This window comes from Liolophura sinensis, chromosome 7, assembly GCF_032854445.1.
Source record: "Liolophura sinensis isolate JHLJ2023 chromosome 7, CUHK_Ljap_v2, whole genome shotgun sequence".
Classification (NCBI taxonomy): domain Eukaryota; kingdom Metazoa; phylum Mollusca; class Polyplacophora; order Chitonida; family Chitonidae; genus Liolophura; species Liolophura sinensis.
Window position 1 is genome coordinate 52,191,668 of NC_088301.1, and position 26,202 is coordinate 52,217,869.

The following is a 26,202-nucleotide window of genomic DNA, read 5'->3' on the forward strand; positions in this document are numbered from 1 at the left end:
TCTCGCACGCACGCACCCACACCATGGCAAAAAAAGCACATTTCAATTTCTTGCAACTTATCTAATAGTTTAAAAGTATATTTTAACTTAGCCTCATTGGCCTAGTGTAATAAAAAGCACCTTGTCCACTAGCCACATTCCACTGACAGGTTTGTACATTCAAATCCAGGGCTATCTTTATAACTGATCCATGGTCACGGGGAATACATTTTTATCACACAAGGTTGAAATGTAGAGTATGAAATAATTTTATTTCTTTAATAGTACTACTTGTACGATGAGTTTTTATAATTGCGTACGATGCTTATCCCCTGAGATAGAGTACCATAATGGTGGTGATTCCTTCTGATGAAGTGTTTAGAGATGTCATCACTCTCAATTACAAAACCTCAATCACAATAAACTCGATTTTATTTGTTTATTCATTTTCATTGGTATTTTACCCGGTACTCAAGGATGTTTCATTTATACTACACCGACCAGCATTATGGCAGGAGGAAACCGAGCAGAGCCCCGGGGGAAACCCACAACATCTTGAATTTAGACTTGAACATCACTCACATTTAAACAGGTTACTTCACTTTGGTATTGAATGTTTCCTTACGTGTTTTGTAATGTTGTACTGCATGTTGGCCTAATTGTCCTGTCATTGTTGATTAAGGCTCTTCAAGCTAAAATTATGTGTAGCAGCAGCAAATTTGGGTTTTGTGAAAGAGTGGGTTAATTGTCCAGGAGACAGAAAATAGTTTAGATCATTTATGGGTGTATTTACAAGCTTTTTCTCGGTTGACATGTCACATTTGATCAAAAGCCTATTGAAGCATGTAGAGGATGAAGCCATTTCAGGAGCTCTTACTCATCATTTTCTCCTACCAGCACAAGGAGGGAAAACACATTGATTGATTGTGGCTCTCTGCAAGTTTCAACAATTCAGCAGTTATGATTTTTTTTATTTGATGAAAGAAACATACGAAAACTCACCTGCTGTTTGAGAGTAGAAGAAATAATTAACATACATTCTTGTCGGATAAATGAAGGTATTAAAATTGTGCTTAGGCACAGATTTATGCTTTGGTTTTTGTTAAGGTGTCATTTGTAATTGTGTTGTTTTTATAGTTTTGTTCTGGAGCGGAGAAAAGAAACACGTTCTGTCCATGCACACATACACTGGCAACGGCTGTCCAGTGGAAAGATTTCCTCCTGGGCATAGTGAATCTGACTGGCTTGATGAACACAAAGGCTTTCTCTTTTTTTGGATTTAAGCAAGAAATATTAATAACTTTAACCTACATGGGCATGTAATGGGATTTACAAAACATTGGCACTGGTCCAAGAAATAGACATTTCAGTTGGAATATTTCTGCATTCAGAATTATGATGATGTTGTTGTTTCATGTAATTTTTCTGAGTAATAATTCATAGCTAGTATTTGTGTACATATCTGTATACACTGTAGATATAGGGCTAGTGATGCCTAGGGCAATTACTGTTTGGGAATCGCCTTTGCATTCAGCCAGAAGTTAGAGTAATTTGGTCCAATCTCTGTCTCTTCTTGAGAGCGAAGTGCTCTTTTTGTTTTTTGGGAGATAAATGCATTGATACAACTTGATATGGATAGTTTTATTTTCAACTGCATCCATGTAAAGAGTGGTAAGGCAATCATTGTGGCTAAATTCATGTAGCAATGCAACAATCCCCTTGACTCAGTAAGAGCAGTATATTGCCCTGTGGTGCTTTATAATAAATAAGCCCTGTGTTTAGGTAGCTGTCATCTTCATCATACAGTTCAGCTTGTGAAGAAGACATTCTTCGTATTTTCTTTCTTTTGCTTAGTCTGAAATCTGTGTACAAGCTAATGGCTTATTGATTTTGAAGCTTTTGATCATTTTTTTTTTCAACTCTCTGCTAGACATAAAGTGGTTTGCATAGGGGCTCAGCTGTTCAGGATCGTTAAAATTTTACTGATGAATTCGGAAGTCTGATATGATTCTACCAACACCATAGAAAGATTTCCATCCCTTATTACCAAGACTAATAATGTGTTTCTGTTTTTGCTTATCATTGATTTAGTATCAGTTGTAAAAATCAATTAACAGATTTATTGATCTTCTGTCTCCTCAATCAAACCATACTGAAAGCAGTCTGATTGGTATTCACCCATGAAATTAAGCATTCTCTGAGAAGTTCTAAACATTTTTGACCTAGTATCATACTGTACTATGATATATATTTCCCTGTGGTAAAATAGAGACCACATCTGACCTCTGTAGTCTGGTGGAAAACAGAAGTTTTCTCTTCCCTCCAGTCTTATATATATATATAGACATGTAACTTTGTTCTGTGACCTTCTAAGCATCAGTCTGTTTCTAGAGAGTGCATTGATGATGCCTTTGACTCGCTGTATAAAGGCTAGCCAGCAGATAGCATTTTTATATTTCCCCATAGAATCCTATTTTTAGCTGATCTTGATAATGCGTTGTTGTTGTTTGAGATTTTGCTCCCCCCGATCATGGGGTGAATTCTTTAAATGCACTTGCATCACACCTTGTAACACCTTTATATTGATGTTTTCAACTATATACATAAAGCACAAGCATGGTATTACCTTTAAAGAATTTAACATGAACGCTTAAAAATGACATTAGAATCACAACCAACAAAGAAGACAGCAAACAGATGTAAATAAAATAATGGATTGCTGTTACATTTTACACATTCCATTTTTGATAGTCTAAAAATGTAGCACTTGTGCCAGTGGACATGTTTAGTGCATTGGGGACATGTAGCTACTTTCAGTAAAACTTTGTATGGTTAAATAGAAAGTAAGGACATTGATAATATTGTCTGAGTGCCACATGCATTTATGCTTCTGCAAATTTTTGCAAGTTTGTATTCTCATCAATTAAAAGACCAGTGGAGGGTTTTGTTTACATAAGTTATAGTTGATTGGAATATATACTTTAAAAGTGACAGTTTGAAGCATTATTATGTAACTAAACTTTACAGGAAGTTTACTGTTTAATGATTATATTTTTGATGTTTATAATTAGGTGAGTTTTTTACTACCTGATCAGGCATAGTATACATGGTTATATGTTTTGGCACATCTAGAAAATTAATTACAATAACAAAGACTTATGGCACATTACAACCCTGAATTCCAGTGTACGTGAAGGATTGCTTTCCCTGACTCTAGCCACGTGTGTACCAGTACAACTGACGTTCATGCTCTATGAGCTGAGTGATATTGACCTTATGATGTAAGACTTCAATGCAGCTTAAATGATAGGAACTGGCAATGCATGTAGATAGTGAGCATATGGTGGAATAGACAGGGTCATGCCAGACCCAGTCAGTCATGAAATGAACACCAAAGTTAGAAGATTGGCTGCATGCGGTCTGCTGGAAATTTGCCTTGCTTAACGAACCTTTAATTTGGATTATTGACAATTATGAGAGAACACTGCATTCTTTGATTGGGGTCTGTGGACATGTCTGCCATATTTTGGCAGGTAATGCTGCCAAGGCATGGTAATTACCATTGTCATTTACGAAGCTTATTAGTCTGGGACGGTCACATTGGGAAGAATATTTCCGCCCTTGTGTCCTTTGTCCCATATGACTTCAGCTCACATCTCTGTACCAGGAACAGAGTAGACAGGGTTTTATTGGTCAATACGTAATGTTATCTGACAAGTCATTATGTCTCCTCTTTGGATATTGCACATTACAGAGTTCAGAGTATTCTGTGTTGCAACACAATGAGCCTGATTAATATTAATTAGAAAGTTTGTTTCATTGATGATCATACAGCCTTGCAAACAGTATTGGTACTCTAGTTTGTGTGAAATGAGATAAACCCTCTTTGATTCTGCTGTTTCATGTCTGTTCCTCTCTGGTGTTCATTTGTAGACTTGTTCTAAAATTGATACTTTTTGTAGTAAGTATGAAAGGAAGTACATCCATGTAATGTAGGATATGGTTTTTATAGAGTAATATTAACATATTGTATAACATTTGTGATGATTTTTAGGCTGAGGTATGATCACATTCAGAACCCTCTGTTAATTCATACTGCTATTGAGGTATCAGGGTATAGATTTCCTAACAGCAACAGATATTTTATCACTGTGTTAAGTTCCAGCTGTACATGGGCAGTATAAAATGGATTCTACCTTTCTGCCTGTTCATATGCATATACGCTTGTGTATCAAGACAACATTTATAGATGTTGTATCGAGCCATGTGGAAGCCATTTTGTGTTATTTTCTCCTAAAGGCTCCTAATAGTCTCCCTGCTGTGAAAAAGTAAATTAATTGCAATATTTTAATGTTAATACATGTCATTCTGCCACAGGAGGATAACTTCAGAATGCTGTGACTCATGCCATTCAGACAGAAAATTGGTACGATACACTGAATTATTAGGAATCAACAGCTTGAATTGATTATAGGCATATGTGTGTGGAAAAAAATGGCGGAAGTAGCAGTCTTGTTTTGCGAGTCATTTTCTTTGTCCAGACAATTCATGCAACTCAAACAGCACTGTGAATTATTGCCTTTAAACTTCGTCCATAGCATATGTTCAGCTGAGATGACAGCTGTGATTGTTTTCAGCAATGGCTGTCATAGCTTGTATTTGTAAATCATAAGGGCATCAAACTTATGCAGTGTTAGTACACTGTACTAGGATAATTAAATACTCATCAGAGCATAGACTTCTGTGTTTGTCATCTTCACTTTATATCGTATATAAAGGTAGAATGTTTACTTACTATTCTACTACTGTCAGGCTGTGAAAATGGACATGGAAGGTGTTGTTTTTTCTTCTTCTCCATGCATGTTTGGGGGTTATTAATTAACTATGCCATATTTTCATGGTTTTGTAGGTTTCAGGATGGGGGTCATATAATTAAAATCATTAATCAGGCTATAGAATATACATTTAAGGTATTTAATAATACATGTTTTATTGCGTTGGCGGTTTTATGCTGCTGGAACACATGCAGCTTCAAATTACAACCAGCTTTTACAAGCTATATCTGTCCATTAGTATTGATTGATGCGAGTTGAGTGGGGACAAAATACAGAAGAAATCATAGTCTATTTTTGCATCTGAAGGTAGTTTCCTGGACTTAATATTAACCTAAGTTGTGATTCATCTCTTTTTGAATTGTTCTATTGACATTTCATATTTGTTGGTGTAACACAGCCTGGTTTGTTGAGAAGAGAATGGAATTTGTCTTTGGTATTGCCTTCATTCTGGGTACTGACCAAATTGGAGCCTCTGAATGCTATCCAAAGGTCACAAACGTGACACAAATCCTTTTTTGAGTTGACCATGGCACAAAAAGGCATTTGTCGGACGGCCACCATTGGAGAGGAAGCCGGCTGCAAATCTTATCTAAGTGATTCCAGGCTGCCAAGGCTGTGTAGGTAATGGCAATTGAACCGTTATTCTGCCATCTGTCTTGCTGGATAGCAATAGATCACATGTCTGTTGACCAGGTTGCCATGTAAAAGTGTCAGTGGCCACCATCATCTTTCATTTCTCTAGCTGCCTTTAACCCACAAATGGCTGACTGGTATTTATTAACATTAACATTAATAAGTTTTCCTTGTGTTTTCAGAACAAAGAAAGACCAGGAAAGCTTTGGGTTTGAACTTCAAAAGAGAAGAGGATGGTGTCTGTGCTGGAAGACCTGACAAAGACCTGAACTTGTATATCACAGATGAGAGGAACATTTTGGAAAATTTACAAAGAAAGTGCTATTTGTCCACCTGAAAATAAGCCGAACTTATTGCTTTTCTGGTAATGTAGGGTGCTTGGAATTCACCATGAGTCTTAGCCCAGTAAGAAAAGCCTCATGTTCTGTTAAAGTTATCTTTCTTTTCATGTCCTATTACTGCTGACGGAATTTGGCTGGGAAGATGGATAGCCTAGAAAGTTACCAGTTAGCATTAGGCAGTAACTTTACCTTCAATGATACAGCTCTAATTGATTCCGAGATCAACGAGAACCTGTACAAACAAACAATAACTTATTACATGATGGGCGTGGCAGGCATGACCCTCTGCTGCCTAGGAATCATTGGGAACATCCTCTCAGTGATTGTCCTTACTCGGAAGACCATGCGTACCTCGACTTATTCGTACCTGTGTGCCCTGGCGGCATGTGACACTTTAGTGCTGTTCTGTACTATGCTTTTGCTAACAAAGGACACCCATAAGCCCACACTGGAAGCCATGACAGCACCAAATAGTAAATGGTATGTCTACATGTTCCCTGTCATCCACCCTGCAGCTGTTTCCTTCCAAGTGACATCCATTTGGCTGACCCTGGCTTTCACTGTGGATCGTTATATCATGATTTGCCATCCTTTTAAGGCAGAGAGAATGTGCAATGTCACTCGGGCCCGAATGGTTATTGTAGGGCTGTATATTGCCGGCCTGATATTTAACATTCCACGTTTTCTGGAATACCGTACAAAAGTGGATGAATTCATGGCACTTAATCAAACTACTGTATACTACAATTTGGACTTCACTGAAATTGGCAAAGAGAGCTTATTTAAGGAAATTGTACACTCCTGGATGTACCTAACCTGTGTGTGTGGAATACCATTTCTGTCATTGGCTGTTTTGAACACATTCTTAATCAGAGCTGTGCATTTGTCAAGAAAGAAAGGTCGTGAGATTAATGCTGTGGAAAGGAGAAGAAACGATACAACTGTGATGTTAATTGGTGTTGTCCTTGTATTTTTTGTGTGCCAAGTTCCGGCACTCATTGGAAGGATGATTTGGGCCTTTGATGCTACAGCCCCAAGTACCAAAGAGTACTATATACTGAATGAGGTGGGCAATCTTTTAGTCCTGCTCAATTCTGCTATCAATATTGTGCCATATTATTTCTTTGGAAATAAGTTCCGTAAAGAGTTTGGACAGCTGTTTTGCTGGTGTTTTATGTCAAAGAACAACCCAATTGTTAGACGACTGAGTCTGTCTTTCGAGTACCAGAAAGATCTACGTGGTTCCAAAAACAGCCAAAAACGTTTAGAGCTGAAACAGCTGAATCGCTGTAAGCCTAATGTAAACTGCAGCCACGCAAGGACCAGTGTAGATATGCCGCTGATAACCAGTCATAACAATGGCTGTCTGGCTGGAAATGATGGTAACCCCATGACTATATCCGAGTGCAATGGTAACTGTAGATGGCTGGAGAATGGACAGATGCAAGCTCTTACAATGCATGGTGCACATCGTTCAGACAGTGATGGCAGTAACTTTCAAGACCCAAACTACTGTGCACTGTTGTGTGTTAAATTTCAGAAAAATGCAACACAACTATGAACACTTTACTATGACGTATTAGTGTAAAGCTTAATGTTTTAGTATTCATATTTATTACTTTCATCAGTTTTCAGTTCTGTAGCTTCGAGTGACTAAATCAGAAAAAAAAAAAAAACAGAACAAAAAGTTGGCAAAGTAATCCATTGGTCTGACACATAAGAAACCGTATCGAGCCATTTTCAGTTCAGTTGTGGTCAACACGCTATCACCCTACACCAGTCGTGACACGATGGATTTTTAGTTGACTTCAGTTGTCTTCACGGCATGTTCGGCAGGAGTGACCACACAGAACTGACACATTAATATAAACTGTGCACCGGCCGATGTTATGGCAAGTCGGACAAATCGTTCCAGAGGTAGTAGACCTCTGAACGCGTGTTCATTTTTGTAAATTACTGTATTAATATTTGAAATGGTCAAGACAAAATCGTGCGATTGATGTATTTGATTCAAACTTACACCCAATGTAGGTGTAGTAATAAATATGGAGGATTGTAAAATTTATGACTTGTCTGCATTCAAAAACTTCCTTCCATAGTCGAAAGCCACCTGACAAATGAAGCCATTTCATTTAATGCTAATGCTATTTCTGGGGTCAAAACTAGCAAGGTTTTGACACCCTCGCCCCTGTATGCATTTTTTCCCCCTCCAAAACATATAAAATATATTATGTTATAAAGAAGTGTAAAAAGTAGATAGTCCCCTATGTGGTCTTGATACCCAACTTTCTATAATGTAAGCCTATACATATCTTTAAAACTAGTAAGTTATTAAAAGTGTAATCTGCAAAAAAATAAGGCAGAAAACTGTGAACTCGAAGAAAAATTTAGAAATCACAAGTAAGGAGTCAATGATACAAAAGACCTTTATTTTGTCCTTGCTGGGCCTATATAACCTTTTTATCAAGATGCATGAGTGAATTTTTTTTCTTGTTTTGCGTTTGCTGTATTGCGAAAAATAAAATATTCACAAATTTATGGAACACTTTATGCAGATAAATCTCAAATGATCCTTAATTGTGACCATTTTAACTTGTTTCCATTGTGTATGGCATTTTGAGAAAACTAATATACAGAGGTGAATTTTTTTAACACAAAACTTTAATTTATTTATTTATTTATTTGATTGGTGTTTTACACCGTACTCAAGAATATTTCACTTATACGGCGGCGGCCAGCATTATGGTGGGAGGAAACCGGGCAAAGCCCGGGAGAAACCCACGACCATCCGCAGGTTGTTGGCAGACCTTCTCACTTACGGTCGGAGAGGAAGCCAGCATGAGCTGGACTTTAACTCACAGCGGCCGCATTGGTGAGAGACTCCTGGGTCATTACGCTGTGCTAGCGCACTAACCAACTGAGCCACGGAGGCCCCTCATGAAACTTTAAAACATTGGTTTTGAGTGTGTACGTGAGCACGTGCTGGTGGTGTCTTTCAGCTTACTTGCACACTTCTTTGATAACATGAGAGAGGCAAGATAGTTAAGGAACTGAAATACTAACGCAAATTTTTTCTCTGATTATTTAATTAAAGTATCTCAGGAAAAGCCACTCTGGCTAAAGCACAACCTAGGTACTTAGCCTCAGTTAATCCATATTATAAGCGGATGCCTAGTCTGCAATCATCTCGCAGTAACAATTCCTATCCACGTGTTGCTTCTGCTGACAGACCGGAACTATTTTCAGTTTGAATGAACTGCATGGAGTCTAGCCGATTTTCACGGCAGCAGATCATGCTGGGCTGCACTATGTAACAGCTTTACACCCTTCGTGGGCACAATTCCGGCCACAACTAGCCCTTGTTTGCTGGATACAGTCCCTAATATACACATCTAACAAGGATATGCTAATAACAGTTGAAAAAGTTTATTGAATTGCGAGTATGTTTTGTGATTACATTGTATCTTTTAGGAATCTGTTTTTATAAACAGCAATCAAGGTAAATTGATCTTACTATGAATGACTCTCTACATTCATGCATTTAGGGTAGCATGAGTGTATGGGGGAAAATGGAATTGATTTGTCATACTTGATATCAGAATATGAGCTGTTCCTTTTTTTAGTTTTAATTCTTCTTTATTTGATTACAAAAAAAAATTGGAATGTGGTAAATTAAAATACTTACACTGAAAATACCTGTACTTAGTTTAAGATTTTGAAAAAACAGAAATAGCTGCGTTCTAATGTTGGAAATAATGAAATAATTTTTCAAAAATAACTGTGTTCATACATATTTGAATTCCTAGATAATGCTGCAGAACATGGAAATTTTAATTTCTAGATATGAAAATTAACATTGATGATGAAACATAACATCAAAAGCCAGATGGAATTGCCTTTTATGAGTTATAAACATTAAGGCTGTTTATACTGCTAGCAGAGTGGTGCACGTACATATTTGAGGTTAGCATTGTGATCAAATTGACCTGTCCTTTAGATAATCACTTAATTTACAGTTTTATTGACCTTTAACAATATGATGATTCTGTTTGTCAAACGTAAATGTCAAACATTTTAAGTGGTTAATTAATGTTTGTAGTACATTGTAATGAAGTAATGCAATTCTTTGGCCTTGTACATGGTGCCTATTTTGAGACATTGTGAGTACATTGAAACAAGATTTGATCCTAAATAATAAGGACCTGTTGTTGATCATCTTTCTCAGAGTAATATTATGTCAGTGGTTGTAGAAAACAGGAACTCTATATTCCTCTTGCAGACAAAAGATAAAATATGTGTGAAGAATGACGGTAATTAAAGCTATAACGTGTATGCACCTCAGACTTAAATAGACCTGTTGCATGCAATTTAGGTCTTGTAGGATTAGCGGCTGAGTAGTGATGTCATTGGCTTTGCTCGATCTCTCTGCTTTTATATCCAGCTTTGCCATTGTGAACCCAAATTTTCCAAGCAACTGTGCAAAATTTGCATAGGGTTTCGTTTTTTCTCCTTTGTGTAACAGCTGATTGGTTAACGTACAGAAATATTGAAGCCTTGAAAGTGCAACCTCTGTTGGAATTACATGTATGTAAAAATACAGCAAAAGGGATTTAAAGTGAAGACAACTGAAAACTATGCATAAAAATACTTTCATGTATTTTTTCAGATTGTTTAAAGAGTGTTGAAAGGCATTCAAATGTTTGAATACTATGGTGGGCTTTATATGCCATACTAACGGTATCTAGGAACTCTCTATCTTGGAGGTCACGTCACCTTTTAGTCCTGATGTTTACCAAAAGGAAGGAATTTTTGGGAACATTATTTCAATAATCTTCTACTCGGGGGTAAAAAGAGTTATTCATACGTGCAGAGTTGTGAATAGAGTTGGAAAAATTTCTTATGGCGTCAGAGTTGCTAAACTCTGATAGTATGGTCTGTAAAGCCCACCTTAGAATTAAAATGTGTATACACCTTTGCTTTAACTCTTTTCACAAAAATGTAAAAAAAAAAAATAAATGAAAGCATGCATAGTTTTAATTGGTCTATTTATTGATGAATGCTGCAATTTTTAGAGGTTTTTATATATATAATGTCTTGCGTCTGAAATTGCATACTTAGTAAAACAATGCTGTTAGAGTATCTAGTGTAACTTTTTGTTACTGAGGTACATGTATTGATGGCTTTCAGGTTTGGTTTTTTTTTTAGGAGATATTATAAAGGAGTACATTTCATATTAACATTTAATAGGAAGTATTATGTGTGTAGATAGCAAGAGGTTTGTGATGGTGTGGTCTTAACAGAAAGATTCAGAAATGGGTTATGATAATGTGTGTGAGGCTTACAAGTACAAACAACCTCTTTCAGTTTTAATGTGATGTTAAGTATGGCGGCCCCATAAGCTTTTCTAAAGTGATGATACATGTAGGTGTTATAAACCATAGTCCTAATGGTGCAGAATAGGTAAACTATTTCATTCCAGTGTTTCATGCTTTTGTGAGTCAAAAAGTGATCACGTCCATCTACATCTATTGTGGCTGAAATGTCTATGCCCAGACTCAATACTTGTATTGCCTCATTTATGGAATTAATGCCATATACCTGGCATTAGCTTTAGTGTAGTCATTATACTAGACTGCCTCAAGTAATCTGTTATGTAGTTTTGAGTGTCAAACACACTAACTCGCCCTGTTGATTATTATTCACCTCTCCCTCATCACATCCTGCAACACACAAAATTCCCCACTTTTCACTGGATAGCACCAGTCACGTAGGGGACGTGTATATTCCTGTAACCTGTAGTTAATGTCATAAGTGTCTGCTGACAAGGTTATCTCCCAATGTTCGATTATGAAACAGAGGTCAGGTCGCTGAAATGATTCAAGTATATATCGGTTTTTGAGCTGATTTAACAGATCTTTTACAGAATATATTCATTACATGCTTACTTAGTGACTGCATACAGAATTATATGGCATAAGAATGTTCATATCATGAGGATTACTGAAGCATTATATTCACATATCCAGTCACTGAGTTTTTGTGTAACTAATATAGATTGTTAGGTTCTGATAGACATGTATAGTATAGGACCAGAGACATTGTGATGCTGGATAATAAAGCCAAATTATAGCTTTCATGGAGTAATTACACTATAATCAATCTTCTGAAGGCAAAGAATTTACAAACTTTTAACTTTTTCTGGCTGAAACTTCTGAAATATGTACAGATGTGTGCAAGAACAGCTTGGTGAAACATTTGGGTTATACATTTGTTACAGTGTTATATTGAATCCTGTGTTGTAATGAAGCATGAAAGTTGTTCTGGTGACAAGTTTTGGAAAAACTTAAACAGAACAGTTGACAAAAGAATAAGAGCTGCTGTTTAAGCTTTATTTAATAGAACGAACTCTTATGCAAATGTAATTAATGCAGTTTTTTTTCCTGTTAGCACATTCAGAAAATCATTTGTTGTGTTTGTCACAAGCCATGTTTTCTTGCTTCTTTGAAATAATATATCATACACGGTTTGAGAAATCAGCATTTTCATTTTCAGTGATAAATTTAAAAAATGATGGGTCAATTTCATGACACAAAAGTTAACACTGCTTAATTATGTAATGTTTTTTACTTTTTTTTACTTAAAAACCTAGCATAAATATTAAAAGTGTTGTATTTGAAATCATATGCAAATAACATTAGACAATATGTCTAATTAAACATTAGACATTGCATACCTGATACAGTACCTTTTTCATAAACATTTTTAAAGTTAATTGATATTATTTTTAAATCTGAAGTCATATCTCGGATATGTATTTGCGGTACTATTATTTTTGGAACTAGAAACTTGCAGCTATTCAGTAAGCTTTCAACTGGATATCCTATAATGGAAGATGTGAAAAATATGTTAACAGAAAAAATTAAAGTAAATGTATTTCAGAATTAGAGGTACATCTTTTAGACTGGTTAAAGATGGTACTTGAGTTTACCTGCAAATGGTCGTGTACATCAGTTTACATTGAACTTCTCAGTTACTGAAATAAAGCCAATGCTTCACCTGCTACCAGGAATAGCCATTTATGTGATCCAAGATGATTAAAAATGATTTTCATTGAAAACAAAAGTGTATAGTCTATACCTGTTTTACTGATTGTCTCAATTTCACATTGTTGTATTGTCATGCAATTTGCATGTAGTCTTGAGCATGGAAAAAACATAAGTTGTAAAAGTTGTAAATACAAGCATAAAGTGAAGACTGTTATATTAAAGCAAAAGTGCTATTGCCATTATTACCGCATGTATTACATGTAAGTGTTAAACTCATTGATGATTACATGTGACACACTATGAATATTTTACTGCACTGTGCGCCTTGTTCCGGTGCTATATTGGTAAACATTCATTGTATGTACGCAGAATATTGTAGACATTGTATGTAACAAAGTATATGTTTTCAGATGCATAGATTTGCAGTGATTAATTCTGATGTATTAAACTATTTAATAAATGAGTTAATCTCATGGAAAATGTAATATACTTCATAGTATGAACCGTGTGATACTTCGAAATTTGTTAAACTATTGTTGACATGCAGTTGCTGTTAACACTATGCTTATTGGTGTATATAATTACCAAATATTAAAGGAAAAAAGTATGAAATAAATTTGCTGTGTTATTTTTTCAAGGTTGTTCATTGTCAGATCTCTTTTCATTCTGTTCCATGTCACATTTCTTCTTGTCTGTATTCATTTTGTTCAGAATCACTGTTGTGCTATTAAAATGGAATGGGATGAAGTGATCCATGTATATGTCGATCAAAACTCTTATTAAAAGTGTTTTATTTGATGATGAATTTATTCCATGGTCCGTGACACAGTTGAGTTCACAAACTTAGTCATTGACCATTGACAACTTTCAAGTGGCATAAACTTAAGTTATCCTGTCAATATTCCTTAAGAAAAATATTGCTATTTTGAGGCATTCTTGGGGAGATATGTGACACATAAAGTAAGATTTTTACTTACAAGCACCTTCAGTGGCATGGGCTTGACCCATTCAGCTACCAATGGCACCATTATGTCAGACAATAATAGTGAATAGGAGTTGAAAATAGATCTTTGCGTCATTAAGTCAGATTGAGTTTCTAAAGTGTGCATATGCTGGCATAAACATGTCCGACCAATCAAATCGTGTGTAGGCTAAAGTGTCTGTGCAGTACAGGCTGGGGTCAGTGATTTTGATATTGACCTTACATAAAAGTTTATCCCATTGGATATTAGAAAATATTGTACTTGATTGCCTTGTTGTGTGAGCTTGTGTCACAAATCGTTATTATATACTAATGTTGCTGCCATTCAAACATGCTATTCTTGGATTAATCAACTATATTCTGGGCCTACGCAGAAATCAAGATGCATATCTAGAATACCATAGTGCTGGCATTTGGTTAAGCCTTTCACCCATGGCATTGAAGAATCAGTCCTTAGTGTGGCCAATCTATGAGCCCTTTAGGATTATTTCTTTTCTCACCCATGCTATAGGTAGGAATTAAGCGATTTTTAAAGTACTGCTTGACATCTCCTGCAGTGTGGTCTACATTAATAGAAAACCTTGTTTCTCTGGACTGTTTGGATGAGGAATGCTTTTTTCACAATGGATGATCAGTCCTTCCTCTGACATCTATACATTAAAATAACTTTGTTTGTCATTTGCACCACATATGCGTAATGTTTTCAGAAAAAAAGTATGAAAACAGTATGTATGTATTACATTTTAATTTTAAACATTTATGCTTACCTGATTTCCTCTTTAGTGAAATTAGGTCTGGTTATGACTTTTACATAATATTTTTTACATAAGTGTTATGTCCAAATTATTTGCAAACCACCATCAGTGATGGTGTCCAACTAGATGCACATGTAAGCATATGCCACGATACGATACCTTTAAACTTCAGGTATTAGAAAGTCATCAGAACTTGTATTTCTTGGAGTGTTTTGTAGACTTGGCATGAGTGCAATATAATTTTCCTTCAGTTAAGTTCGTTCATGTTGTTCTTGGTGTTCTGAATGAAAATATCGAAATGGATCAGACCTGATGCATTGTGAAATGGGATTCTGTCATCCATTAGTATTTGTCTGAAGAGTGGTTTGATTAGATATAAACTGTGAAAATACCTTAGCCACTTTGTCTGGCTTCGAAATAGGCCGTAAATACACCAGTCCAAATAGAAGAATGCCTTTTGCATTTGTCAAAATAAGGACCATTTGAACACCTAAATGTGTGGAATAATTACAGCACCAGTGAGATGAAAATAAGCAGAAACTTGGGTGATAAGTAAACACCAAAAATCTAAGCTGTAAATGGCTCACTGATAGCAAGTACACCCCGGATGCTCCCTCCAGCTGAAACCAGAAACAGATTGACTGGTGTTTAGCGAACCGAGGAATCAATTTTCAGCCCATACACTCCCCCCCCCCCCCCCCCCCCCAAAAAAAAGCATTGCAGTGAGGCATTACTTGTAAAGAGAACTAAATTTGCCTTTGCCCAAAAATGAATGCTCTTTATTATAAAGAGTGTCTGCAGACATGCCTGTGCTAAGATTGTCAGGTAGTGTGCATTCCATTAGAGTTTTGCCCGTGTTCTTCTAGTGTGAAGCAAATATAGGCTATTCTACATGTACATTATATATAGTTACAAAACTATGATGTTTAGAGAGATGATTTCTGTCGCACAAAAGATACAAATATTTACATGAAGAAACAAGATATAGCTTTTATCTTATGATGTAATGGCTCTTTAGTACTGCATAATACACCAATCAGATAAATAAATCAAATCTTACAGCAGAGTTGGACAGTCCCTGAAGACTGAAATTTTATTTATCATGCAATGCTCATTTAGAGTTGTCTGTGCAATCACTCATTCAGTTGTCAAGTTTCACGAAACATAATTACATCATAGCAATAGAGTTCCTATGGCGTATAAGCTTGAAATGCTATGTGTGATTTGTGAAACCCACCCCTGCATGTCGATGATCATAATTGTGGAGCAACATTCCAGCTTATTAGCATTTCAGATCCAGGTGCTTGTACCTGAATGGTGACTATAGACTGTTTCTGCACTAGCGTTTGGTGATACACATATGTGGTGAAGTCAGAGAAAATGGGAGATATTTTGGACATTTTGAGGGAAGAATTTTGCAGACTAATTCCATCTTCATTCTCTGAACAAGACCATTAGGTTTACAGTTTTTCCTTCAATATATACCTTTTATTCTGTTTAAGCTATTTAAGTTTTCTTAAATGTAAGTGATAATTAAGTCTTGATTACCGCAGAGTGACACAGTAATTTATGATGGTGTTTTTAAGGAAAGACGACATACATTTAAGTAAAGAAATTTTGTTCATTCATTTGTAAATCGTCCTTGAGTGCCTTCTTGTGATCAAAGAAAGAAATGGACATATCAAGGTATGCTGTCAGGAATGTAATTTTTGCCTTTGTTCCTTTGAAATATAGATTATGTTAATTCTGTGCTAACACAGAATTTTGTGTTGAGATAGTTGTTGTGTTATTTATTGAAGGGCTATGTATGACACCAGTCCTAGACCCCACAGGGTGAGCATCTGTTCAATCCTGTTATAGGCAGAATTGATATGTTTCATTTTGACGTTTAAAATTCTTCTCATTTGTAATCCTGAGCTATTGGCAATGACTTTAATAATGGATTGCCCCTAGCAACTGTTTACAATCCATCATGTCAGATATGAAAGTTCCATAATGCTTTATTTTGTCCATTTTCTTAATTGGTTTCATCCCTGATTGATAGGAAATTCTGATTTAAGTCGACAATTTCCGAACTCTGCCAAGTTCTTCTTGTGCAGTACTGCATCACTTAAGGCTATATTGTTTCCTTTGTGGGTTATATGAGTTTATGTTTTTGTTTCTGCTCTTGAGTGTATCTGTGTTTGACTTGTTTCTGTATGCCAAATTCTTGCTGATATAGATTGGTAGAAATTATGATGTAAGGGAGACATCATAGAGAAGATGCAGGGTAGGAAAATTAAGATGTGAATGTAGATGAAATTTTCCCATTGCTTGTGGCATTCAGACTCAACTAAACCAAAAGCTGACACACAATTATCATTGTTTCCATACTGAACTATTTGTTTTACAGTATACTTACAATTTAATATTTCAAATAAAACGATAGTTCTGCCACATTTTACTACTTAGAGATTTTTGCCACACAGAATATTTATACCATATGTTTCATAGCACTAAAAATGTATGGTAACTGTATATAATTTCCATTAATCCATTACTGAACACTTTTAAAACTTGGTAGATCAAGTTCATACAGACAAATATCTACTTTGGTGTGATTTCATATGTTTTTGACAAAATTGTGGTTGTTGCTTTGTTTGGCTGTGGACATAGCTTTTATTCTGATAGCTTAAGGCCCTGTAATTTTTCACATTCATATTTGGATTGCTAGTGCTATATCTCTGGAATCAGTGAAACTTCATGCATGAATCACTTGTAGGCCCTCTAGATGGTATTACATTGTGGTTTATAGCACAACTGACCAGTTGCTCAGGTCAGTGACTAAACTAATTATGGGAGGTTGCATTTCATTCACTGGGGCATTTGAGTTTGCAGGTCAAATTTTAACTAGAACTGGGAATTTGTAAATTTTTAGTGGCTATAAGTAGTTGATGATGCTTCTGTAGCCATTTGATGATGCTTCTGTGGCCATTTGATGATGCTTCTGTGGACATTTGATGATGCTTCTGTGGCCATTTGTGCAGTCTGATGTTGGTTGCCTTTCACCAATATGGTGTAAATATCTGTACGTCACAAGTTGGACAGGTCGTTAGTTAAACTTGTCAAAGATTAGTGGTTTATCTTGAACACTCTGCTTTCCTCCACTATTAAAACAACAACCAAGTAAATCAATAAAATAAATGAAACTTCATACATTTATACAGTATATTCATATTGGGTTCTTTAAATCTTGTAAGTGGAGTGCCTGCAAAACTGTATGTTGGAAACGATACAATGAACTGGTATCTAGTGTTTGTCGTTCAAGGACCCTATTTTGAAGAGATGTAGGGCCAGTGGGTTTTGATTAGTGTCATGTTTAGTCATTTGGGTAAAGATAACATGAGTTCATTACACAATATTAAGTTTGAGGGGGATTAGAATGGCTTGGAATGTTTTGAGTGTTTGTTTTGATTTTTTTTACCGTAAGAAATATTTTGTGTTTGTGTTGGTTGGGGGAGGGGGGGAGAAAGAGGCCTATTTTGAATTTCGACTTGTGAATTGATTTTTCCTGGGGAAATGAATGCAGCTTAATATTAAGCATTATATGAAGGGACCGTATCCAACCATCGTTCGAGAGCCACAATGTTGTGCCTACGAAGGTAACACGACAGGTGTAAATCACTGGTGTCTTAAACTTGGCAGTCCATTGCGGTCTCCGGTTGTGAAAACAGCTGGACTCCATGTGCCTTGCTCAAACTGAAAATAGTTATGGTCTGTCGGCAAGAGCAACACGTGGATAGAGATTGTTGTGATTAGTAGATTGTAGACTTGACGTCCATTTACAATATGAATGGACTCAGGCTAAATATCTATGTTGTGCTTTAGCCAGTGTTGTCTTTCTTCAGATACTGTTATATCTTAAATTGAAGAAAGTATTTGTGTTAGTATTTCAGTTCCTTAACTATCTTGCCTCTCTAGTGCTGTCAAAAAAATGTGCATGAAAGCTGAAAGATACAACCAGCATGTGCTCATGCACACACTAGGAATCAATGTTTTAAAGTTTTGTGTTTTAAAAAATTGTTTTTAATGTTTTATTTGCAGTCATTTTTTCAGGAATGTTCTTACATGTACAACAAAAGAAGATTGAGAACAGATTTTTTCATAATTCTGTTGAAGGGCCTAGTTTACCAAGAAATGGAAGGTATACTTGTGACGTGCAACAAAAACAACAAATTAGCGGTTGTATATTCGTTTCCTCAAAATGCCATACACAATGGAAACAAAAGTTGAAATGGTCACGATTAAGGATTATTTTAGATTTATCTGCATACATCTGATTTATCTCCCAAAATTTGTGAATATTTTGTTTTTTCACAACGCAGAAAACACAGAAAAGAAAAAAAATTCACTCATGCCTCTTGCTAAAAAAGTTATATAGGCGCCAGCCAGGACAAAATAAAGGTATCTTCTTTTCATTTACTCATTACATGTGATCTCTAAACTTTTCTTCAAGTTCACTATCTTCTACCTCATTTTTTACATTACATTTTTAATAAATTGCTACGGTTTGGAAGATATTTATAGGCTTACATTGCTATAGTTTCTGCTTTAGAGGAGAAAAAATGTATAGGCCTACATGAGTTTGGTGGTAATGTCAACAGAGCGCATGTAGCTTATTTGGTGGCTTATCCCATCCTGGGCTTACCTCCAGCTGGTTTTCTCCCTATGGATTTCCTTCATCTTCAGGAGATTACACACATCCCAAGGTCAATTGATTCAGTTGTTACTTTCACTTATTCAACTGCATGTGTGGTGTGGGAATATTTAAAATAACACAGTATGGAATAAGAAAAAGACACAATTGACAAGGACGCCATATTTACAGGAGATGTATAGCTGCTAACATGACTAATCTTATGCCATTATCATGTTGGTTTAAATTTACTCAAGAGATGTCAATCAGTATACAATAGGTTGTATGGGTATTCAGCTGTATGCTAAATAAAGTTTATATATCTCAATATCTGCTGCTGTTACTGGCTTCATCCATGCTTTCAGGAATAACATCATCCAGGAGGCCTACAAGTATCATGCTGGTACTTTAAAAGTTTAGCCACACGAATGTACAATTTCCTCTTTTATTCATAGATTCAGTGCATGTAAATCATTAAACACACATGTATGTTAAATTTGGTAAATTACATTCCCTATATTTATTTCCTGGTCTCTGAACTCACACAACACACAGCTATATCTGAAGGCAAGGATGCTACATTAAAATTTCAAGGCTGATACAAAATATTACACATATATATATAGTCCAATAGATTTTCTCGGTTTTTTATTTGTCATGAGAAAGACAAGGCCCGCTAGACTGTAGCTATGTAAAGATTTAGATCTTTGGGGGATGGGGGAGTGGACACCGTGTCAAAACCATGCTAGTTTTTACTTATATGAACAGAATAGCTGACCAAAAACTAAGCATTGAATGGAATTGCTTCATCTGTAAGGTAGCATCCAACATCCTTTTCAGGTCTCCCACTGATGCCCGCAACAGCAGCTGACAAAAGGAAAATATTAAATACAATGGCTTCATCACTGTGGATTATAGCCAGTGACAGGCCAAACAGATTATTTGCTACCCTTACTATTTGTATACATGGAAATTATTATGAAACAAGAGTAGTGGTCGAAACGAGCAACCGCATGATGATAGCCAGCTAAAAACATGGTTCTGGAAGGAAGTCTGTTGAGTGCAGACGAGTTATATTAAGTTTTTACAATCTTATTACTTCACCTGTAGTGGGTGTAAGTTTGAATCAAACACATCAATCACAGAATGCTAGATGTAAGATCATGATTTTGTCTTGACGATTCCTAATATTAATACAGTGATTTACAAAAATGAACATGCGTTCAGAGGTCTACTACCTCTGGAACGATTTGTCTGACTTGCCACAACATCGGCCGGTGCACAGTTTATATGAATATCAGTTCTGTGTGGTCACTCCTGCAGAACATGCCGTGAAGACAACTGAAGACACCCGAAGTGCCATGACTGAACCGAAAACAAAACGAAGGCTGGATGCAGTCCCTGAGTTCTACATTTCCTAACTGAAGAGTGCCCTCTCCTGTCATCCTACTTTCCTCTTATTTTATCAAATCAAAATGTCACTTATTCTCTTGTGAACTAGTGTGAGAGAGTATGTATGGACAAGTGCAAAGCTCATTGGCTCAAGTGACTTCTAAAAGAAATCCACAAGCTAACAGTCATTTCTTTACCTTAATTAGAAACCAGTACTTTCACTTGTCTTAATAGATGGGAGTTTAGAAAGTTGGATGATCAGTCTGTTTTGATGTATTCCTCAGATTGTTACATCTGCTCAGTTTCTTGTAAGTGGGCTCTAGCAAGGTGGCCATTCACACCTACGTTCTAGCTGTGACAACAAATCTGCTCTTTGGTGACAAGAAAGATGCAGTTGAAGTAACTGTTATCAATAGGCTGTGACAAGCCCATTAAGTAGTGTCACTGGTACGTACAGTTCCTTGGAATGTACTCAAGTGTTCTGGAGGAAAATTTTACCACCTACAAAACACTCTTAGTCCATCACAAAGCATGTTTATGGGTAAGACAAGCAGTGTCCACCTTGCTCTGCTGCTGCTAATTGAGATTAGAGCTAGCAAAACTTGGCAGTGAAGATCAAGATATCTAACTTTACCGACACCTTAACGTGTGTGTCTAACATGTAGATGTATTGGCATAATATACTCAGAAATCTATTAAGTCAGCTTTAATTCCACAGGGATCAGGAACTCTATTTGTTCTGTTCCAGTGTATTACTTGGCAGATGTTTGCTTTGGGTATTATATCTGGAAGCCCACGGGCATGGCATCTGATAAGTAAACTGGGTGGGTGAGAAACCCTCTCATTCTCCCACGTGTATTGATCTCAGCCTGTCGTACTCTTCAAAAAAATCCCACCAGTCACACAGAAACATGAATGACCTTTTGCAGTCTTGTGGAATATGGCTCATTTTGTTGACCATATTTCCCTTAAATGCCAGTACCAGTGATCTTTGTGTCAAGCTTTGTCAAGAACAGATTTCAAGAGAAAAATAGTGTGCCAGTTTGTCTGTCCGCTATGCCTTAAATTTCAGGAAATGGTGGGCTGTGCAGAATAATCATACATTATTGAAGTGACCCTTATATGCAGCCAATGTACCTTTTCAAAAATTCCTTGATTCCCTGTGTGACAAAATTTTTGTGATCTACCTAGAGCAATTTGTGAAACAGCCCATTTGTTCTGGCAGTTAGTGCAAAATTCAAGTTGGTAGCATTCATTCAATCCAATGTATTCAAACAGCTGACCAAGTTAACTCCTGGCAGTAACAGCAAATGCTTTACAGGCTACTTTTGCCACAATTCCCCATTACCTTGTGTTCATTAAACTACCAGTATTGATGTTTTGACCCAACTTTGAGATTTATCTCTGATTTAGCTTGTAATTAAATGTACCTCAACATTAAACCTTTCATGGGATTGATTTTTGCACACCAAATGGTTAGTATGTCATTTTATCTGCCTGGCATTTGATTTCCCCTTCATATCTTGGCTTTTTGGATTGGTCTCAAATTTAGATTCTTGGTGCTTGCACAGAATTTTTCTTTGCCTGCATCCAACAGGTTCTGTTTGTCCATCGGGTGAGTAATTTGACCATCCTGGCTCAAACTGTGTGGATTGGTAAACAAAAATTGGCCTTTGATTGTTTTTTATGGAACCTTACTTCTGATTGGTGTTCGCCTGCAGGCTTTCACAAACCATTCCTCAGTGAGTCCATTTGGTTACTGCATGTCTGTTGGTTTTTAATATGTTACCTTCCACTCAAAACTCACTACCGCAGTGAAACTATCAATATGTTTAATATATCACCAAAAGAATTAATAAGTTCAGTATTTATAAATATTTCAATCTTGGGTCTTTATTTACTTGTCATCAGATTTTATTTATAAATATATTTGTAGGCATGGTTATTCAGAACAGAACAGTCAGCTACTCTATAATAACTGGTTGTTTGATTTGTTCAATATATAAAAGCAGCTGCAATATATACCTTTGACATATACACATATTTTACACATATTAATATATTAACTGAGTTTTATAACTGTCAGAAAAAAACTTTTTTATTATATTATTACTCTGCATTTTAAGTGTGTGAATTCCTCTGCCCTGTCTGATTTCTCATTTGAAAATAACTTTAATGATGTCCAGCTTAAGAAAGCACCTGTGGCCAAGTAAGCCCCTGAAAAAAGGAGCATGTAAATCAATAAGTTAAATATAGTCTGCTTGATTTTGGCATTCAGTTCAAGGTTATAGCGGCTGTTTGAACAGCTAGGTTTCCAGACATGTGTCTTAAAGGAAAGAACCTACATGTGGCACAATTAATTGAGGACATGAGATGTTTGAACGCAAGGGTTAGCATTTGTGATGTTGGACAGTGTGTTGCACAGGTGTGTCTGGAAGCTAAATCCATGTACTTATTTGGTATGGATACAGGTTCAAAATGTTGAAGATTGTATCTAAATTTATATACCACTTTATAAAACATACAAAGTGGACAAGATGTAGCCACTTCTGAAAAAAACTAGAACTAGTTTTGAGCAGTGTCATTGTAGGATTATAGGATATTAGCCGCATGAATGTGGGTCAGCTGATCTAACACTGATGTACCAAGGAGTTCTAAGCCACAGTGACAAGTGGTATTAAACGGTAGGTCCAACAGATCTGTAACTATCGGCTAAAAAAAATTAGGTTTTTTTTAGAGATTGAAAGAGTTTTAGTACCCACATTCATGGTATGAAGATAAATGTACTGTAACATAGGGGATGAAATCAATTTTCTTCTGAAGCCGGCCACAGTAAACCTGTAATACTGAACTTAATTTTGCAAAATCAGAGCAATGTAGTGGTTTGTGTTTGGCAATGTTTGTCTTCTGAAGAAAGAAATTCACACATTAACGATGCTCTAGGCAGGTTTACATACCTGAAAAGAAAAAACCTTATGGTTATGCTAAAACACACCAGCACACTGAGCCAGTACACTCTAAAACTGGAACTACTTCCATAAATCATTGACAATTTTCACCATTTCACCACCTCAGAAATGCCCGTGTATAACTCTGTCCTCTAATTATCTTCCAGACCCCCAAAACACCCCACTCATTATAGCAGTACTGGAATTTGTTTCAAAAGAACATTTACCGTGGAGACTTCGCCATATGTTAACTCTTGAAACTTGCCAGCAATGTATAAAACTTGTGTACAAATTCCCAGAAAATTTTTACTAGGGCAGCCAGAGTTTATACACTTGAAATGTATGAAGTCATGATGAAGCCTGAAATTTATATAATGTTTTTGCTGTAAACATTCATGTACATGTTTATGTTTGCTGATAAGTGCTGCAGTGGACAGCTGAATCTGACACAGGTTTTACTCATACATACCAACATGTTTTTCACAGAGAAACCATAAGTTTGGTAATTATCTTGATTATATGATATATATGTAGACATTGTACTACAGTGAGAATAGCAGACGCCAAAGCATTAAACAGAATAGATAAATATCAAAAACTGTTGAATGAGGCAAAAAGATGATATAATTTATTTATTTGCCACTCTGTATGGGACTGTTGCACATGATCATTCAGTGCTGACAGACTGGCATCTTGTAAAAGACTGAATTTATGTAAAAATGTTTGTCACACTTAGTATGACAATACAGAAATGTTTTTACAAAGCAGATAGTACAGCTGAATTATTTGTCCTCCATTATTTAGGTTTTAATCGTAGAAGAACAATTATGCATGCCAATATATATATATAATTCTACAAGTCAAGAGTTCATTACCTTAATTACATTGCTCGTCTGTGGATCCTGTTATATATATACATGTGATGTATTGACTTAAAAATATTCTAGGATTCCATGTTGTAGACTAATGATGTCCATCTGGTGTACATCTCAGTCCTGTTATAGGTAATCTATCTGGCGGTTTCATTGACAGTGTATTTACTTAGGTATGACTGAAAATGTGTCATACATATATAAAGAAGTCTACAGGGGAAAGGATGTAGAAGTAATAGAATTGGTCATAGCTGTAGCAAACATTGATTGCAGTGTCTTGTATGTTTATTCAGTCAGAGAATGGAATTTCCCTGCACAAATTTAATACTAGATTGATTTTCATGACTTTTTGAAAAGATGTAGCTCACTAATTAATTTTACCATGGAAACCAATTGCTCAGGGGTTTATGTTTTCAAAGCTTTAAGTGTATGTTCACTGTATCTGGTTATAAAGTGTTTGCAGATGTGACGAATTGGATAAATAATTTAATTTCTCAGCACTTCTGTTTCTCGTTTTCTTTCTTAAAATGTCATTCTGGTAGGCTCTTCTTCTACATATGTTATTCCTTTTTATCAGTATTGTATACAGTGAACACATACATTACAACCATTTTCCATTACTGAATCACATGAAGACTTGGGTGGTGGATTTTATCATGACATTGAAACGGAATACAGATATTGAATGTTGGCTGGAATGGTACAGTTGCATATGAAATCTCACTGACAGATTCTGCATGGTTAGAGATGACAGTGATGCTAATTGTCATCTTGTTGAAAAGAATGGAAGTAACTAATTTATGTATCATGTGCCTAAAATATTGTAGTGAGATTGTAATGACCAAATCCTGCTGTTAGACAGACAGACAGCGAGACAAGCTGTCCTTCAAAGTGGCTAGAGGAAATGAAAGGGGATTCGCAAGGCTGAGTAGCCAATTTTTCCTCCTGCTGAGTTGGGACACCGTGTTGATGGGGAGCAGTCACGAACAATGCTCCCTCTTTGCTGATGCTAAGGATGGTTTTGGCACTGAAAAGATCTCATTCGCTTTCTGGGCTCCTTCTTGTCTGATTGATAGGCAGCATGGTGTTTAAAGTGAACAAAAGCATGAGACTTTGCTGGTAACTCATTACCCAGAGGTTAGCATCTGTTACAGTCTGCAAACACTTGCTTTTCAGCTTTATACATACAAAAGATGATTGTAGCGGATGTAATCCTACGAGATAGATGTTCCAAACCCGCTTATCACATGCAATAGTGCTGTATGCAAGTCATTGACTTCTCACTCTAACTGACCATTTTGTAATTTCATAGGTGTTTTGACTTATATGAATTATATGATTATATGAAGGCTTTAAAAAGGAGGGCAGTGCTGTTAAATGTAAGCCTTCAAATATTAAAAGAAAAACAGTGTTAATTTTTATGTCTATTTCTCATAAACTGTGGACACCCCAATATTTATCTACTTTTGCCTAGCTGTTATTTCTTTACTGACCAACATCAAAGAAATGTACATATGGTTTCAAAGACCTTTGAGGGAAATTATCCCTGCTTAGGATGACTTCTCCCTCTTGTTAAGAAAGAATGAAACTTACATGTAGGTATACATATGTATAATATATTTAGAATCTGAAGAAGATATCAGAATTAATTTTGTATATGGCTATCTATCACAATATAGTGTTCTATGGAATAAGATAGAAACTGCAGATAACAGATAATCCTGTCAGATTTGCCAACGGGCAT

General features: G+C 36.0%; 2 protein-coding genes across 2 annotated transcripts in view; both read left to right on the top strand.

The window, feature by feature from the left end:
• Positions 1–26,202, top strand: part of LOC135471782 (general transcription factor 3C polypeptide 1-like) — a 132,328-nt gene that overhangs the window by 77,618 nt on the left and 28,508 nt on the right. The window lies entirely within an intron of this gene.
• LOC135471783 (FMRFamide receptor-like) lies at positions 5,772–9,099 on the top strand. The gene has a single exon (XM_064751120.1). It carries the CDS (start codon positions 5,931–5,933, stop codon positions 7,347–7,349), a length of 1,419 nt encoding a protein of 472 aa, XP_064607190.1. The 5' UTR covers positions 5,772–5,930; the 3' UTR covers positions 7,350–9,099.

What these genes read in the sequence shown, in the direction of transcription:
- LOC135471783 (XM_064751120.1), top strand. Translation starts at nt 5,931, where the DNA reads ATGGATAGCCTAGAAAGTTACCAGTTAGCATTAGGCAGTAACTTTACC.